At 42.4% G+C, this 19,625-nt stretch overlaps 1 protein-coding gene across 7 annotated transcripts in view; it reads left to right on the forward strand.

Annotated features, from left to right (window-relative positions):
* LOC124237137 (amyloid beta precursor protein binding family B member 2) overlaps positions 1-19,625 on the forward strand; it is a 368,014-nt gene that overhangs the window by 236,049 nt on the left and 112,340 nt on the right. For 4 of the 7 annotated variants that reach the window (XM_046656479.1, XM_046656481.1, XM_046656482.1 and 1 more), the window contains 2 exons: positions 10,054-10,262; positions 19,432-19,494. In XM_046656479.1, the coding sequence (XP_046512435.1) occupies positions 10,054-10,262; positions 19,432-19,494 (272 nt within the window). The remainder of the gene's footprint in view (positions 1-10,053; positions 10,263-19,431; positions 19,495-19,625) is intronic. The other 3 variants (XM_046656484.1, XM_046656486.1, XM_046656485.1) reach the window with 3 other exon arrangements.

The following is a 19,625-nucleotide window of genomic DNA, read 5'->3' on the forward strand; positions in this document are numbered from 1 at the left end:
AGTGGTGAAAGTGGGCACCCTTGTCTTGTTCCTGTCCTCAGAGGGATGGCTTTCAGCTTTTGTCCATTGAGTATGATGTTGGCTGTGGGTCTATCATATATGGCCTTTATTATGTTGAGGTACTTTCCTTCTATACCCATTTTACTGAGGGTTTTTATCATAAATGGGTGTTGGATCTTGTCGAATGCTTTCTCTGCGTCTATTGAGATGATCATGTGGTTTTTGTTTTTCATTTTGTTGATGTAGTGTATCACGTTGATTGACTTGCGGATGTTGAACCATCCCTGTGTCCCTGGTATAAATCCCACTTGATCATGGTGTATAATCTTTTTGATGTATTGCTGTAATCGGTTTGCCAAAATTTTGTTGAGGATTTTTGCATCTATGTTCATCAGTGATATCGGCCTGTAGTTCTCCTTCTTTGTGTTGTCCTTGTCAGGTTTGGGGATCAGAGTGATGTTGGCTTCATAGAATGTGTTAGGGAGTTCTCCATCTTTCTCAATTTTCTGGAACAGTTTGAGGAGAATAGGTATTAAGTCTTCTTTGAATGTTTGGTAGAATTCTCCAGAGAAGCCGTCTGGTCCTGGACTCTTGTTTTTGGGGAGGTTTTTGATTACCGTTTCTATTTCCTTACTTGTGATTGGTCTATTCAGATTCTCCATTTCTTCCTGATTCAGTTTGGGGAGATTGTAGGAGTCTAGGAATTTGTCCATTTCTTCCAAGTTGTTCAATTTGTTGGCATATAGTTTTTCATAGTATTCTCTTATGATCTCTTGTATTTCATTGGTATCTGTTGTGATTTCTCCTCTGTCATTCCTGATTTTGTTAATTTGCGCTTTCTCTCTTCTTTTCTTGGTGAGTCTGGCTAGGGGTTTGTCAATTTTGTTAATTCTTTCGAAGAACCAACTCTTTGTTTCATTGATCCTTTCTATTGTCTTTTTTGTTTCAATATCGTTTATTTCTGCTCTTATTTTTATTATTTCCCTCCTTCTACTGACTCTGGGCTTTGTTTGTTCTTCTTTTTCTAGTTCTGTTAGGTGTCGTTTGAGGTTGCTTACGTGAGCTTTTTCTTGTTTAGTGAGGTGAGCCTGTATTGCGATGAATTTCCCTCTTAGGACTGCTTTTGCTGCATCCCAAATGATTTGGTATGTCGTGTTCTCATTTTCATTTGTCTCCAGATAATATTTGATTTCTTCTTTAATTTCTTCAATGATCCATTGTTTGTTGAGAAGCGTGTTGTTTAGTCTCCACATTTTTGCACCTTTCTCTGCTTTTTTCTTGTAGTTGATTTCTAGTTTAATAGCGTTATGATCAGAAAAGATGCTTGATATTATTTCAACTCTCTTGTATTTTTTGATGTTTGCTTTGGTTCCCAAAATATGGTCAATCCTTGAGAATGTTCCATGTGCACTTGAGAAGAATGTGTAACCTGCTGTTTTTGGATGAAGTGTTCTATATATATCTATTAAGTCCATCTGGTCTAATTTTTCATTTAATTCTATTATTTCCTTGTTGATTTTCTGTCTGGATGTCAGAAATCTGTTTTCTTAAATGAAATGCACTGTGATTGATGCCATTTCAAGAATGTTTTGTATTCCTGAATATTTTTCCCCCAAAGTTACATTTGAATGAAGCAATTAATAGCTAATAGTAGCAAACCTTGACTGAGTGGTTGCTTCGTGCCGACTTTGTGCTGGGTGCTTTGTTCCACATCAACCCTATGAGATGGGAGCTGTCATCAGCTCTGTCATACAGTGAGCAGACAGGCTATTAGAAATTAAGCCATTTGTCTGAGATCACACAGCTAGCCAGCGCTGCAGCTAAGGTTTAAGACTGCTGGCTGACTCCAGCGCTCCTGTCTATGATAGTAACGTGGCCCTGAAACAAGTCTGGCGGAGTAAGCCCAGCACCAGACTGTGTCTCCAGTGAGTTTAAATTAAGAAATTTTGTATTGATCTTATGCCAAAATACTTGATAAAAATATACAAGGTTTGTAGTGTTACAGGCCCAAATTTAAGGACCATTTAAATAGCGAATTCTTGGAATATTTACTCAAGAATCTTTAACAGAAAAATCCTCAGCTACAAATAGCTCCCTATTTCAAGGACACTCAAAAATCTTAATATTAATTTTCCAAAGAAACATATAGGAAAAAGTGTTAGGAAATTAACACTCTCAAAACTGTTAAGAATTTTATTACAGCTCTTAAAACAATGCTACCACAGGAAAGCTGAATTGAGTGCAACGTGTAATTTTTCTAAGGCTCTGGTAGACGTTTCAGGGTCTCAATTATGGCGTGCAAATAAGTATCGGGAAATAGAAGAGGGCTTGAAACTATTTCTGGCGCTCTTTCCTCCCTTCTGTCTGGCAGGCTGGCGGGTCAGAATTCTGAGAGCTCACAGATTTTGGACACCTTGGGGCTCGTTCCCACGTTTCCATAGTCATGGATTTTGCCAGTTCCTTTGGCTGAGGACAGTTTCACACCAAATTCTAAGCAGCCTCTGTCTGCTGCTTGGAACCCTTAGCAAATCTGTAATAAATGATGGAGACCTGGAGACCTGGCGCCGTGCTGTTGTCTTCAGAAGTTGGTGTTGAAGTTGGAGGAAATGAAGAGCCTTGTTTGCTGTCTTCTGACAGTGAAGTCCTTGGTCCAGGAAAAAATAAAGGGACTAAGTCGTGAGAGAGAGAGGCAAAGGACGCAGACTACTGGGTCATCAGAAAAAGAGTTTTAAAGCTAAATTCAAATAGTTTTGATTAAAGCATCTGGCTCCGTCAGGAGTAACATTGCTAAAAGTGTAGCCAGCAGCAGCTGCAATGAAGACTTCAGAAGAGAGTTTTTTCTTCTCTAAGAATGCGAGCATTGTGCACATTACTCTTCTGATTTTGAAAACAGATCACACAAGACTTTTGAGAGTTTTCCTTTGCGTAGAGGGTGAATCCTTAGCCCTTGTGGCCTTAAACCTTATCCTAGACCACTCATCTCTCTCACTCGAGTGGCTTTTCCCTTGTAATAACATAACAGGCTCTTTCCTGCCCCGTGGCCTTTGCACTGGCTCTTCCCACTGCTGGATTGGCGTTCTCTTATCTCTTCCCAAGCCTGGCCCTTGTAGTTTAGGGAGACATTGCTCCTCAGAGACCTTCTCAGACCATCCTGTCCGAATAGCCCATCCCGTCCCCAGGCACAATTGATCACATTACCTAATTTGCCTCTTTTGTTCGTCACTGTATTCCCAGCTTCTAGAATAGTGCTTGGCATTTATAGGAGGCCCTCAATACAAAAGAATGGATGAGTAAGTGGATGAATGAAGGAGTGAATATACATCCACATTTTTTCTTCTGCAGAGCCAGTAGTTAGACAGAGTTTGATGGAAAAGAGTAATTACCTTTTCTGTTTTCGTAGGCCAGTAGTTCTTAAAAGTGTGGTCCCCAAACCAGCCACATGAAATCACCACCACCTGGGAACTGTTAGAAATGCAAATTCTCGGGCCACCCCAGACCTACTGAGTCAGAAACTCTGGGGTGGCTCCCACCAATCTATATTCTAGCAGGTTCTTTAGGTGATTCTGACTCTTGAAAACCAGTGCCCCAGGTCCCTGATTCAGGGCCTGGGTCCATCTCATGGCCCCTGCTTCCCCAGCCCTGGCACAGAGTAGACAGGAGATGTTTGTTGAATGAATTAATCCATCTCCTCTTTCCCCCCTACCCCCTCACTCCGTGCCTTGCACACTGAAGGCACTGGGTACACAGAATGTTGAGGAAGGGAGTGAGTGCCATTCTGAGGACCCGAGGGAAACCTTTGGTGCTCTGCACTGCAGACCTTGCCAAATTCAGAATCCCAGCTCACCCATTCCTCCTTCTTCTGGCCTCCAGAGCTGAAGAGGAAATTTCCAGCTGCTGCTAGATGCTAATTTGTTTTCATTTGACCCTTGGGTTCCTGCAGGTGAGCCCAAGGGAGAGGATGATTAGAGTCCTCACACACAGGCCCCGCTGGGGAGGGGAGCAGGGTAGGGAATGGGCCCCTGCAAAGACTCAGGGTGGAGCCAGGCCAGTAATACAGGCGCCGGAGGTGACGGGAAGGGGTGGGTCTTTGCTGCTCACGGATAGGCAGGCTCCTTGTTCCCACGCCAAGTATTGCTCTTGGCTCAAGTGGCTCCCAGCACAGAGGGACTTTCTGGGGCTCTCAGCCTTGCTATTTTTACACTCTGACTTCCAGGCCCTGCTTCCAGAACAAAACCACAAACAACGAAAGGCCCACAGAGCCACTTTGAAATGACACCCATGGCTTTCAGCTCCTACCGCCCTGTTAGCCCCTGGCAGTGCCTTCAGCGAGATGCAGTGATGACAGGAGACCCTCAGGCATCTTAGGTGCAAGATCCTGTAGGTAGGGGAGGAGGGAGAAATAGGTAGACTCTTAGTCTCTGCGGTGGTTCCTGAGCGTGGAGTTTGATCCTAAGGCTTCTAATGGGAGGGGCTACAGATACCTGGGCCAGCAGGAGTAGCTGCCTGGATTTACTGAAAGCAGAATTAGGGAGGGAGGCACAGAAAGGAGGACCCTATGGAATGCCTACATTGGAAGTGTCCTCACGTTGATGTAGCCAGGGGGGGTGGTTGAGGGCTCAGAGCTCAGAGCCGGTCCTGGGCCAAATCTTGGTGCCCTCACTTACTAGCTGTTTGACCTTAGTCAGGTCAGCAGGCTGGTCGGTCTCATAGCCTCAGATTTGCAGCCATTGTGACTTTTTTCTTTTGTTTCCATCCCTATTTATTTACCTTCTTCATACCCCCAAATTCGTACTGATTTTTCTCAGGTCTCTGAAAAAGTAAAATCCATTTCGACATAGGGTCGTAGTTTACCCCCTTGGCTTTTAACCAAGCTGCTGTCCTCTCTGAGCCTTAGAAACAGGGATGACAGTAGTATGTCATTCGTAGGACAGCTGTGGACACTCCGTGAGCTCTTAGAATGAAGAAGCAATAAAGGAGCTGGGTGATTCAGCCCACACTCATGTCGGTGTCCTTGTTACTTTTACTGTTACTAACAGTATTTTTGTTACTAGCTCTTAGAACCTTGTGGCAGCGTTAACGGCACTTGGGTTTAAGCCTTGAAAGGCCTAGATTCTTGTCCTGGCTTGCTAACATTCCCACCCTTGCCTTCTAGCTGGAGTTGATGTGATCATTAGATGTGGAAATGTGTATGAAGATGTGCTTTACTTTATGGGTGGAGAACTTTTTTTTTTCCTAACGAAGGCTCCAGACCCGCAGCGGGGTGGGGAAAAACTCAAGAATCCTACAGAAATAAGGCAACTTTATTCATTTGGGGATGGTTTGTGTTTGAGAGAAACCTAGGAAAAAGTTTAGCAAATCTGCTTTAAATTAGACAACAGGAGACATAAATATTTATTTTTAAAATTATGGGGGCTGGCCCCGTGGCCAAGTGGTTAAGTTCGCGCGCTCCGCTGCAGGCAGCCCAGTGTTTCGTTGGTTCGAATCCTGGGCGCGGACATGGCACTGCTCATCAAATCACGCTGAGGCAGCGTCCCACATGCCACAACTAGAAGGACCCACAATGAAGAATATACAACTTTGTACCGGGGGGCTTTGAGGAGAAAAAGGAAAAAAATAAAATCTTAAAAGAAAATAAATAAATAAAATAAAATTATGAAAAATTTTTTTAACTTCCACTTTAATTGAGAGACTGATGGACAGACATCTGGAGAAAGAGAAGGTGAAGCAGAGGCACAGCTGGCCAAGGGCATTGAGCATGATGGGAAGAAGCCCGGCAAGGCAGGGGCTAACCTCCTGACCTCTGACCTCCCCGGGTCCTCAAAGTTCAGCCCTGCTCAGGGAGGCTGGTTGGACTACTTCTCCAGGGAAAGAGTCACCATAAGATTATCTTCTTTTATCCTTATTCTTTGAACCACGATGATCATTTAACCCTGTAAATTCTGTAGTGAGTATTTTCCTTGGACATAAGAAAACATTTTCTTTATGGTATCTTAATATTAGTGAACTTAATTATTATTGAATTACTTAATTATTTAATTACTTTATTTATTTGTTATTTTTATTTATTTGTTTATTTATTTTATTATTTGGTAATAAATTTATTAAATAAACTTATTATTTAATTACTTTAATTGCTTAATTATTATTGAATTACTGAAAAATTAGTGAACTTAATATATGACTATACTGTTGGCTTGGAGACCTATAACATATAATAATAATGATAGTAGCAATAGCAGTGAACATTTATGTAGTGAACATGCATATTATATGGCCAACCTTTTTTCTGCGTGTTTTACACACTACGCAGTGAGGTCAGTGCTATTTTGATCCCCATTTCACAGATAAGCATCTGAAACCTAAAGAGGTTGAGTAACTTGTCCGAGGCCATTCAAATAGTGAGTGGCTGAGCCAAGAGATGAAGTCCCCGTAGAGAGTTCACACTCCTGGTTTCCAATCCAGGCTGCATAATGTGGTGTAGAGTCTGACCCTCCTCATTTCTGGTTTCACCGGAGTATTTACAAATCCTCTGCAGGCTTTCTATAGATCTCTCCATTTTAACTCTCCTATAGATCTTCCCATAAGTAACCCCTGCAGTCGTTCTGAGTTCCACTCCTGAAGTTGGGTAATTCCGAGATGGATCCTGTGGTTTGCTCTGTGCTACCCAATGCTGAATCGAACTTCCGAAGGTGACTGTTGCACAGTGACCCACCTAAAAGGAAAAAAAGTTCTCCAGTGTGGAGATCTTTTAGGATATTCTCACTGAAAGCTGAGAATGCCGTGTTGTGATTCCAGAACTCTAAGCAGCGCTGTCAAGGAGGGGTGCGTGACGGACACTCAGTTTGAGGAAACTGCTGAGAATCACAAGGGCAATGAAACTATCAACCACAGCTTCCTCTCCGTAGTGTCGGCTCCTTGGCTTCAGCAAAGCTTCATTTCGTAATTTTCTGAGAATCAAAGGGGTTGGAACTTTCTCCTCTAATCATCTGTTGTTTACAGATTTTCTCATATTGATTTAGTCTGCATGCCCTCCTTCATGCCGTGTCCACTGTGGTACCCATTCGCGGGCAACCATTTTAAGCTGCTTTGCAATATTTGGAACAATCTTGTGACAGAACCAGCTTCTTGGTATTTAGATATATTGGCCTTGCTGTACTCTTGCCTTAGGTGTGGTTTCAAACTTTATTTTAAGCAAAAATTTTTGAAAAAATACCTAATCCCTATTTTCAACGAAAGTCATATGCACGAGACCAGTGTTTCAAACAGTTAAAAATGATGCTGCTGTGGTTGAAAGGCTCCCGAAGGGCCTGGAATTCCAGCTAGCTGCACCACTGTCTTCCTCCCCAATTTAATGACAATTGAAAACCACTGACCTGTTGAATAAGGTCCAAGGTACTTATTTAAATGTGTACGTAGTTTTATATAGGAAAACAAAGCAAATTGGGGCTATGAGGATTAAACAAAATGAAGTGTAATGTGGTTGAGGTGCCTTAGAAGGCTGTATTTCTTACCATTCCTTGTGGAATCAACCTATCAGTAAAAAAAAACAAAATCTCAACTCAAAGACTCTTGGCCTCCAGCCCAGGACTCTTTCCCATTTATCATATTATGTTTCTTTTTATCCATAAGAACATTCACATTTACCATCAAGGGAAGTAGACATTGCTCTTAACTAGAAGCTAGGATTCTTGGGGGTTGTGAAGTTGCTTTGTTTTGTGAAATTGCACAAAAATGATTTCTTCAGAATTCCTCTTTTGCTAAGTGCCCCCATTCTAATTCCCATCGTTCAGGGACCTAATTCATTCATTCATTTCTCCCTCCTTGTTTATTCATTCTTCCTTCCTATCTTCCTTCCATCTGTCCATCCAGTCATCCATCCATCTATCCATCCAACGCATTGTTATTGAACACCTGCCGTGCTAAGTTTTGGGAATATGATGGTGAACGAGACAGATACGATGTCTGCTCGCCTTCACAGGGCTTACAAACAGTGCTGGATGATGTGAAAGGGCTTCTATAAATGACCCTAGAACTGTTAATAATATTGTAGATGTGCCCACCTCACTTCCCCCCTCATCATCATCAACTTTTAGCAATGGAATAAACCCCCTTTTTATTTTTATTCCAACAAAATTTCAGCAGAAACTTAGAATATAAACCAAATATAAGTGAGTGGGTCTGATTGAAGACAGAACAGCCCAATTCCTGCCATGCAGCCCAAAGCCTGTCTCGTGCTGCCCTCAAGGTACCACCTCAGACAGCCAAACCCAAAGGCCACCGACCTTGGTCTCTGTCCTTGGGCAGACACGATTTCATATTCTGATAGTAGTATGTAGCTGTTCTTCATGTGTACTAATGTCCCAGCTGTAGAGATAATTAGGACAAATGTGTGAATTCAGGCCTGCAAACCTCAAAAACCACTGGAATGGTAACTAGTAGCCTCTTTCTGTCCTCTCAGTGTCTGGCCCCAGAGCTTATCATCTGTGAGCCGCCAGAATGGGACAAAGGAACAGCCATGGCAGGGTTTTCTCCAACTTAATCCCGAGACCCATGTATTTTACCTTTCCTGTCCCAGTTGAGATACTGAAGACAAATTAATAGCAGAAACAACCCTTCCACCCTCTAAAAAGTCAGGACAAAGGAGTGTATACACGTGTTTATTTCAAGTTGTTTCTGCAGAATTTGGGTAACTTGAAATTATTTAGTATGCTTAATTTCCTGTAGGGGGAAGGGAAATTTCCAAATTTGAGACAAGTGGCGGTTTTGCCTCTGGCAGATTTAAATGAGAAAAGTGACTGCTGGGATCCCAAACATCCTCATGAATGCACATCTGTGCCCGTAGTCTTAACCAACCTCTTTGTTCTGGCTGCAGCTGTAACAGCCTCAGTGACGCCTGCCCACATGATGCAGTGACATTTACAGAGCAAGGCTCACATGCTTTCTCATTTGAATTGCTGTAAAGCACTCCAGCCTCTTGTGAATGGCCACATAGAAAAGGGCTTCATCCTTAGAAGAAAGTGATCCCCGGGTTTAGAGCTCAAGTTTCTTACTTTTTCTGCCTACCTACTTTGGTTCAGCTGCCTGTGATTCCTGTATTTAGCCTCTATCTCTATGGGTTTCTTATTCTACTCCCTCTTCTCTCTCCTCTCTTCTCCAGCACTTTAATCCACTTCATATTCAATTCAAAGAAGGCCAAGAATGAGATTTTAAAAAGCAAATAGTAATTCAGTAAACTGATAAAATATTGATATGGGCCAGGGATGGCTGAAATTGCTCAGTAGATGTATTTTATTTGGCCCCCTACAGTATTTGAAAAATTAGTTTCTGTATTTGAATGCCTTTGGACTTTGCACATGCTTGCCGGTTTGCCACAGTCCCCACTACTCTCTACTGTACTTCACACCCACTCTACTTTGCACATGTACATTGCTGGCCTATTTTGAGAGTCAGTCTGCTCCCTTCTTGAATTCCAAGGCTTTCTAGTCCATCTTCCTTGGGAATCTTCTGTGTGCAATTTGGAATTCTAAATTATTATGAAAGCCATTGCCGCTTTACAGATGTTTACAATCATATAGGAGGAGTTGTTAAAGCAAATGAAAGATATAAATATAGTACTCATTTGTAGAAAGCAGTTAATAAGAGTCGTGCTCAGCCCATTGCCGAGAATGCTGTGTGATGCCAACCAGTAAATCTCACTAATTTACAAAGGGATTTGGTAGATTTTGTGTATAACCTTGCAAATTTTGCTTGGGTAGTTGATTCTGGCTAATGGAGCTTTAGCTTGTTCATAAAATTGTTGGAGCCGTGAGATGACTGGATAATGGGTCCTTTATGTCCGTATTCCCAAGTGTCAACCTGCCGTTTCAGTCGTTGCCTTGTTCCTTTCCGCATTGCCCCCTTTACCATACCTTGCGTCTGTAAGATGCTTTAGTTCTTCTCATTTGAGCTGTGGACACATCTGCCTACTGAATTCTCCTGACTATTGGTACTGAACGTGGAAGACTGTAATTTGTTTCCTCTTTTAATAAAACCCTCTTTTTTCCCACTTCCCAGCAGATATATGGAGTGATCAGTCATTTCAGACCGATCCAGATTTGCCACCTGGCTGGAAAAGAATCAATGACATCGCTGGGACCTATTACTGGCACATACCAACGGGAACGACTCAGTGGGAACGCCCTGTGTCCATCCCAGCAGATCTTCAGGGTTCTAGGAAAGGGTCACTTAGTTCTGTAACGCCGTCTCCCACCCCAGAGAATGAGGTAAAATGGAGTGTCTTTTTAACGGCTTGGTAGGGTGGCTGTAACTTGTGATTTCTCTTTAGACTCGTTGCTTCTGCCCCCACAGGTCATCAAGGTAAGCTTTTTGATTATCATGCATGTTGCACTTGGAACCTCAGTAATGTTTCCTCTTAGTGAAGAGTGTTAATACCATCTTTCAGGAATGTTTTCATTTTTTAATGGCGTTGGTCTCTTGAAGCACCATTCCAGGTACACAAAGTACGAGGGGCTGATTAATGAGAAGTGGTTAAGATTCCCTGGGGCTCTCTGAGGCAGTACTTTACTCTATAGGTGCCATTGCATGGTGCTGGCTCCATAAAATATTTACACACAGAAGAACATCTCTTGGCTAGACGCGTTATAATTACTGCATATCTTATTAGCCATGGGTTCATTTGATTGCATAGAGAGGATGTCTGCAAGAATAACCCTTGAGAGCCCTTACATGCTTAATTCCTATTAAAAAAAAAATCTGTTTATTTAGCAGAAGTGACATTATTTTAGAAATAATTAGCAGCATAAGTTTCTGCTATCCCTGAGGAGGAAATCTGGATGTTTAAACAAAGAATTGCGAGGCATTTAAAAATTCGATTGTGGTATTTATTAATATAAAGACTCCTGCAGTGGACCTTTGTGAATTCTGATAACAAAATATTCAAGAGAATTGCAGTTGGAAAAGGTCACAATTAAGTAATGGCTTTTTTTGAGAAAAGTAGTTTGATCCCTCAGCCCCAGGCATTTCTGCCTTTTTCTGATCACAGTCTTCCATTCTTTAAACAACCCATTTTCTTTTACTTTCGGGACATGGAGCGCATTTGAACTCCGTCTCTTACCTGCAAAGCTTCTCTATATATTTGCAACTATCATCACCCTTCCTGTCTTTAAAAGTAGACATGTTGTTTCCATCACCTTTGATTATTTACTTCCTCTTCTCTGGGAGGCAGTGAGACCTGCATTCCAACCACGTTCCTGCTGTCACTGGGCTTTGGCATCTCACTTACCCTGCCTGGGCCTCAGCTTCAAGGGATGGGTTGGGGCAAGCTATGCCCTCATTGGTAGACAAGGGCCTTGGGTGTTACTACTTGACTCTGATCATCAGGCACATGCTTCACTTCCACTGAATCACATAGGATTTTGTTGCTTATCACTGGGCCATTTTGATAACTTCTTATTGAAGCATAATATTCCTACTCCCTGAGCAAAATTTCATTCAGTCATTTGTTCCTCTTGTGTTGGGGGATAAAGATGCACCAACACAGCCCTCCTCAAGGAGCTTAGCAAGAAGTAGAGTCCTCTTCCTGTCCCAGTCCATTTGCATCTTGGCATTTCTCCCTGGACCACAGGCCTCCCAGAAGCCAAGCCAGCTGGATGCAGCCTCTGCTCTCACTAAGGCTCAGCTATCTTCCCTCTTCCTTACTTGTACATCTTTTCTCTTGACATCTCTGTTAGAATCTCTTTCTCCCTTCCAGACTTTATTCCTCTATTGCAGCCCTTTAACTGTCTTCACCAACAGGGGGTACCCTACAATTAGAGAATGCCAGGATGGGAAGGGACCGTCTGAAACCAGTATCCATACATTATAGACAGGGAAACTGAGGCACAGAGAGGTCAGTGACCACTGGGTCTAGAACTCAGAGTTTCTGAATCCTCCTGAATCCTAGACCAGAATTCTTCTCACTCAACTTCCCTGGCTTTGGAATTTCAGCCTACTGGTCTTTCTTATTGTGCCAGAGGTGAGGAGATTACAATAACCTTGAGATACCACTTCTGTTCCATGAAGCTCTTGTCCTCTGAATGTGGAAGAAATGAAGTCCTTTTTAAAGCCTGCCTTCTGAGGCCAAGGTGTGGGTGTGGTGGAGTCCAAGGAGGGCATCCTGAGGTTTATGTGGCTGGGAAAGATTTGCCCTGAGCTAACATCTGTTGCTAATCTTCTTCTCCCTTTTTTTATTTTCCTTAAAGCCCCAGTACATAGTTGTATATTCTAGTTGTAAGTCCTTCTAGTTCTTCTGTGTGAGCCACCACCACAGCATGGCTACTGACAGACAAGAGGACAAAAAGTGTTGTGTCCACAGGAAGGGAACCTGGGCCACTGAAGCAGAGCGTGTAGAACTTTAACCACTAGGCTATCATGGCTGGCTCTGTGTGGCTTGGATTTTCATCTCTTTGATTAACGTAGTAAGCTTTCATTTCCATGTTTTCTGGAAAAAGTCTTGGGAAGAATGCAGCACAGGTGGGCAGCTGGCCCAAGGGAAAATTGACAGGTAGCTTAGTTCACCTCTAATTCCTGAGCCTCCTTCTGAGGCCCACTTATGCCTGTCTTTCCCCCTCTCTGTGCCTGCTTCCCACTCCCATCCCATCCACTGCTCAGGGTCCCTTCCCAGGCTTAGATTGTGCCCGGCAGGCCTCCCTTCCCGCTTCTTCTCCTAGAGTTCATTGTTTCCCTCAGGCATCCCCAGCGCTCAGCCTGCCAGCTGCTATTCATGACTTATCATGGTTTTCAGTGTATTTTCATTATGTCATTTCATTTGGTCCCTTCAAGATTCTCATGTGGCAGAGAAGACAGCTGTTACATTCCCCATTTAAGAAAAGAGCTAACTGAGGCTCATTGAGTTGAATCACCATGCAACTGGTGTTAGGCTGGGCATACATCCAGTTCTCCTTCTCTAGATGCTGCGCTCTGCCCGGTACTATGTGAATTTCCACCTTGCTGTTGGTTCCATTGCTTCCTTCTGCTTCTAATCATGCCGTTGTGTTGACAAAGTCTTATCCCTCCAAGGAACTTTGTTAATGGATGCGTACTTTTTGGAGTTTCAGAGAAAGAGAGTGGCTCATGTCCAGCACTTTAATAGACCAATGGGATAGACGTTTTTCAGATTGATCTTTCAGTTGTTTACCTGATACACATTTTTCCCTCTGTCCAGAAGGCCATTTCTTGAGTCAAAAAACTGAGCACATTTAAAAGGTAATAAATTAAAATCATAGAGGCAAAGGGATGAGCAGGTAGAGAGAAGAGGAGGGAGAGAGTTGGGGAAAAGACTCAATATGTCACATACCTAGGACATGCAAATGCTGACGTAGATATTAAACAAGAACCACTAGGGGTAATTGAGTGTATACAGTGCCGGACTCATGCCTTATCCTCATAAAACTGTTTACGTCTGATACTATAGTTGTCATTCTCCTTTTACATTTGACAACATTGAGACACAGAGAGGTGAAGGAGCTTCCCCAAGATCACACACCTGATACATGGTGGAGTCAAGCTTGAATGAAGGTCTGCTCACCCCCATCCCAACCCCATGCTTCACTAGACTGTGTGTCATGGGGCTCGGGGAGCCTTGAATCTCTTCATCTCACCACACGGGAGGGCTGTGTCATATGCAGATCTTTCTAGAAAATACCTTCTCTTGATAACATGGTCTCAGGTGCTAATAACAGTTGAAGAGAAATTATTTCTCTGATACCATTTCTTTGATCCCTAAGTAGAATCTATTTTAACTAATTTAGAAACATGAGAGAAGGCAAAATGTGAAGGCGGAGAACAAACTTGTAATATATCATGTTAGAAATGCATATTTTATTCAGGTTTTTCCTGAGCTGGATTTAAAACAAAAAAAATCAAATAAATAAGTGCCAAATCTGTTGACTAAGCTTGATTAAAGTTTAGGACTGAAAGCATCCTTACAGCTTGAACATTTTACATTTCACATTCCAAAGTTCACTGGGGAAGTGTTAAGCGCAGTGGATAATGTTTCTTCTGCACATGCCAGCAGTATTTTTGAAAGTTTATAAACTGGCCGGGAAGCATTTGCTGCTGAAATTTGGCCCATGATGATTTCCCTCCAATCCATTGATTTGTTCCAAATTACTTGGATGTTGAATTTTAGAGAGAAGAGGGAGCCACACAAAATATTTTTAGGAATAACCATTGGCCCGTAGGCAAGTCTTACTTAAAATCCTTCTAACTGAAGGTGTTTCCCAGTTCCTTAGGAAGATGGTACGGAGGAGAAAGTGGGTCTGAAGCAAGGGAAGGTCAAATTGTTTCTCAGGACTCTGATTCCTTCTTGATCATAATTCACTCTTCTTGCTGCATTGCTCATGTGGGAGGCTGAGCCGCTAACTCCTTAGGAGGGGCAAAATCCACGTATGGCATTGGAACCTACGATTTTCATAAACAATTAGAAATAAGGTAACATAAAGGGGCCAGCCTATCATCATTTTACTGAACTTCTTGACCTGATCAAGTAATCATGACATTTAGGGCTGGCCATGTGGCAAAATGGTTAAAGTTCCATGTGCTCCACTTTGGTGGCCTGCGTTCATGGGTTTAGATTCCAGGTGCGGACCTACTCCACTCATCAGCCATGCTGTGGAGGAATCCCACATATAAAGGAGAGGAAGATTGATGCAGATGTTAGCGCAGGGCTAATCTTCCTGAAGCAAAAAAAAAAAAAAAAAAAAAGAGGAGGATTGGCAATGGATGTTAGCTCAGGGTGAATCTTCCTCGCACACACACAAAAAAGTAATCATGACGTTTTAGAGCTGTCAGGAACCTTCAAGAAAGGCCTAGTGAATGCTATGTCAGTATTTCTCAGCCTGGGAGCCAAAGACTGTGGCCAGGATCATCTCTGGGACTTGTAGAACATGCTGGCTCCTTGGTCCTACTCCAGGCAGCTGAGCTAGACTCTCCAGGGGTGGGACCTGAGAGTCTGTCTTTACCATAAGCTTTCTGGGTGATTCTATGCTGAGGAAGTATAAGAGCTGGTCCTCTAGTGAATCTAGTCTCCCTGTTTTTATCTATGTGACTTCCTCTTAAATTCTTTGGCCTCATCTTAGCATCTCCTGGGACTTATTGCTCTCACCCCTCTGCCCTGAAAGCCCTTGTTCCACAGTGTCTCTTTGTAGTAGTATTACTTGTGGCATGTCAGTCTCCCTCCTGTGGGGTCAGGACCTGTGCCCCTCATCTTGTGTCCCCAGCACCTGGCACAGTGCCTGGTACATGGTGAAGTTCATTAAATATTTGCTGAATGAAGGAATACCTTCTTCGTAGCTGAGGGAACTCTTAGTTGACTTGCTGCAGTGATAAAGCCAGCACCAGAGCCCTGGGCCCCCGATGACCCTTCCCTAGCTTACTGTTTCTGCATTGCACTGCTGCTCACGGAGACTCATGTCATCACACAAGTGTTTGTCAGTCTGTTTACTGGTTTGAAATATATATATTTTTTTACTTCTCTGGATTGTGTTTGCATGATAAACTATAACTCTATTCTTCTGATAATGTTGCATCCAACAAAACACAGCATTTTAAAAAGAAGGGAAAAATAGACACACATATGTGGATACAATGCTCATGAACACTGCCTGGCCCATTCCTTGGAATTCCAGAATTCCAGGTGCTCTGCCATTTATCAAGGCTGCACAAACGAAGGCTGAAGTCTTGACAAAAGAGGATTAAGAAGCATAATTCATCACACTTTGTAGTCCATAGTCCCCCAAACTTTTTATTCTTACAAATGGCCTTATTTCTTTTGTTCATGGAAAGACTAGAGGGTAAGGAAACTGCCTGGGCAGGCAATACCCAGGCGCGAGTGCCCAGGCTGAGGGATGACGTTCTTGATCTCACTTTGTCCACACTCTAATGGGAGGTCGTCTTAGCCCTGTTTGATAGATGAGGGACTGAGCTCATGAGCAGGTGCAAGCAGAGGCAATATTTGAACCTGGGCTTTCAAGCAGGCTGCATTAACTTCAGAACTTCTGAAGTGCACGCACAGATGATGTGATTACAGCTTCGCCAAAGCCCATGTCAAACATTCGAACGCTTTCCTCCCTACCCAGTTCTCAGCAGGTTCCACCCTCCAGCCTGGCTCTCCAGTTTGCATTTGATACCACTGTATAGAGACTTTCTCATCCTCTCAGACCCGATCCTCAAGAACACCCCGTTGACACTGTCAAAGGGTCAACTCTACTACTAGCTTTTTTCCTGAAGAAGGAGAAGGCATCATTTTTGTTTGATTTGTGGAATTGCTTTCCAAGATCCTAGAAGAGAAGTATGGAAGAGAAAAGCGCTTAGCAGTCAAGGTTATACAGTTGGTTGCCCGTAGTGGGTCCACCCTGGCACAGCTTCTGCTATGTGGTCATGAGGGTGCCATGCTGAAAGACCATGAAGGGTCATGATGGGCACCATGCTCAAGGCTCTGGGTCAATCCCCACTGTCGCTGAGGGGCTGGGCTCCAGGGCTCTCCCAGAGCTGACTGTGATCACTGTCATCGGGGTCAAGATGAGCACCAGGAGAGTACATGCTTGGCTGTAACTCTGGCACCAGAACCTCTCAGCTGTGCCAGGCTTTAGCTGCGCTGCCTGAAAGACTATCAATTGGGAGGTCATTGCTCATGGAAGATAGTCTCTGTTCTTCTGTAGCTACCCTTGTTCCCTTTCTCCGTGTCTGTGTCTTTCCTGAGGATGTTGCTCCACCTGCCTTTTCCTCTCTTCTTGTCTCTTCTCTTCTTTCTCCTCTCACTCCCACCACCCAGACTACAGGCTGGGTTGTTTCTTAAAAAATTCTTTAGCTAAACTATTATATTCTCTCTTCTTCATTAAAAAATATTAGACGAATAGAATATGGAGTTCCTAAAATTTAAGACAAATTGTTTTTGTCTTTCATTGCCCTGAATTTTAAAAAAGAAAAATTGTGGTCACTTATATGGGGGAGAAAATTTCTAAAAATGAATATTTTTAAATATAGGAGGGAAAAATGGTCTTTTGGCCTAGTTATAACATAGAATGTTAGTCCCTTTTTTCCTTACCTGAGTTTTGTCCTAAAGGGTTTCTTTAGGAGTACCCAAGTTATTTTAAGCTTTTGCAAAATCACCGTAGAGGGCCTTTGTTTATTTAAATCTGTCAAAGGTGATTGTTATAAGTTTGCAAGATGACTGGTGTCTCCGTGGCATGAGAGTAGAGTCATATAGTCTTAGAACTGTAATCAACTTTTACTGTGTAGGGACCCCTATGTACAAAGAGTAAATACATGAAAAGTTTTAAACACACACACACACAGAACTATTTTAATTAAATACTAAAGGTTTTCTGAATACATGTTTTAAAAAGTACTCTTTCTTTCTGGTTCCAACACAGTATCTTTTGGGGATAATTTCTGACTTCAGATTCCTTTTGTCAGACACCTCCTCTTTTTTTTTAATTTCTGCCTCAAGAACATGGTTACCCTGAGTCTTCGTAATCACCATCTGATAGCCTTTTTCAATGTTCAAATTAAATGAAAAACAAATACTGCACACATTCAAACAGTGATAACAAATTGGGGTCAAATAGGCTTGTTTTGCCTTTTAAAAGGAAATTTTAGGGGCTGGCCCGGTGGCCGAGAGGTTAAGTTCATGTGCTCTGCTTCGGCAGCCCAGGGTTTCTCCCGCTCGGATCCTGGGTGCGGACATGGCACCACTTGTCAGGCCATGCTGAGGTGGCGTCCCACATAGCACAACCAGAGGCACTCACAACTAGAATATACAACTATGTAGTGGGTGCTTTGGGGAGAAGAAGAAGGAAGAAAAGAAGATTGGCAACAGGTGTTAGCTCAGGTGCCAATCTTTATGAAATTAAAAAAAATTTTAGCTTAAAATTTTTGATATTTCACGTTCTTATCATGAGTACTTAAATGATGGTGATCCTAAACCTTTCTTGGTCACTGGCCCCTCTGAAGATATGAGAAAAGTTGGGGATCTTCTCCCCAGGAAAGCACACATGTACAAACCCTCCACCCATTTTAGGGGCTTCACACGTCCCCCCAGCTGGCTGAGCATTGCTTTTGGAGATGGAATGAGGAGAGATAAGGCAGCATTCCTGCTCTTTTCCTCAATAAAAGAGATTATTTAAAAAAAAATAAATGCAGTGGTCTAAGTTCTATTTTATTTGGAAAAACTGCAGTTCAGGTTCCTAGTCCGAAAAAGAAAGCAACAATGATACCAACTGTGCAGTAGTGACAATGGATCTAAATTTGCAATGACTTTGCCCACCTACAGTCCACAGGGTCAAAGAAATGTATCTTTCAACACATGGAACCTTTGACCTTAGCTGCTTCTGCTTGGTTTTAGAAAAAATTCTCTTAACATTATGAGCGAAAGTTATGGGTCGATATTCCCTACTCATTTTCAAAGAACTTTAGTTGAAAAGTTGCTTAGTTAAAAAGTTTCCATTGTTGATTTATTATACAAGAAAAGAGATTTGCCTGACAAATCAGTGGAACAAATTCAGAAGGATGGCCATGGGTGTTTTATTAGTATTATTTATTTCCCAAAATCTTGGATGAAAAATATATGAATATTTACTCAATAGAGTAGAAAGAAAGAAACATTTCCTTGTTGCCCAAGGTGAATGGAAGGAGTTGTTTAGATTCAAAAGTCAAGTGCAAGAATTCTGCCAATAGGGCAAGGCTTCATGCTTGCTTCTATAATTGTGTTTAGAAAGTCATCTCGTGATCAAATATTAATTTGTGAAGGGGCTTGTCTGGCAGGGAAGTAGAGCTTTTTATGAGTTAGAGGAATTTACATTAGATTGTTGGGGCTGTTTTTTGTTGGGTTAAATCTCAGCAAGATGTTGAGGCTGTGTTCCTTACCCTCTTTCTCCTTCATTGTCTTTTTTAGAGGAAAATAATTTTGACCTCCAGCTTTTATGCCCTTAGCCACAGACATTCCTCAGTTTCCAAACCAGCACACTCACAAGTATCATCCCTCATTCCACTCCACCTCCGGAAAACAGTTCTGTGTGGTTAATGGAAGGGGAAAAGTTTCTTATGGAGTTAGGGATGCTAGGCATTTAACACGTGGAAGCATATTGTGTGCTTTTAAGGCCACATTTAGAGAATGGTTTCACTGTCTGCTACTAATGTTCAGTCCTTTGTTTTGGAAAGTGGTTAAAGCTCCATCTCCTTCCTCCTGCCCTGGTCTTCAGGTGGTAATCTAGATCTAGACAGAGTGAGCTAACAAGTTGCTGTTAGAGTGAATTTGTTCCCTAACCCATCCTGTGAATATCAATGCTAACAACAGTGTCTTGTGTTTTTTTTTTTCTTTCCTTTCCTTTCTTTCTTTCTTTCTTTTTTTTTAAATCAATGTGCTTTTTCCTGTGTGAATAATTGTATGTCTAGAAACAGCCATGGAGTGATTTTGCTGTTCTGAATGGGGGAAAGATTAATAGTGACATTTGGAAGGCAAGTATATTGTCAGATCTCAGATCATTTGCTATTGTGTCCTTTTTGCATGGCCGTGGCTGTATATTTTTCTTCTTCATGACTATCATGCATTCCACAGGAACGCAGTGATGGGGCTTCTTGCTAGGGCC

The sequence above is a fragment of the Equus quagga genome, chromosome 3 (assembly GCF_021613505.1).
Source record: "Equus quagga isolate Etosha38 chromosome 3, UCLA_HA_Equagga_1.0, whole genome shotgun sequence".
Taxonomy (NCBI): domain Eukaryota; kingdom Metazoa; phylum Chordata; class Mammalia; order Perissodactyla; family Equidae; genus Equus; species Equus quagga.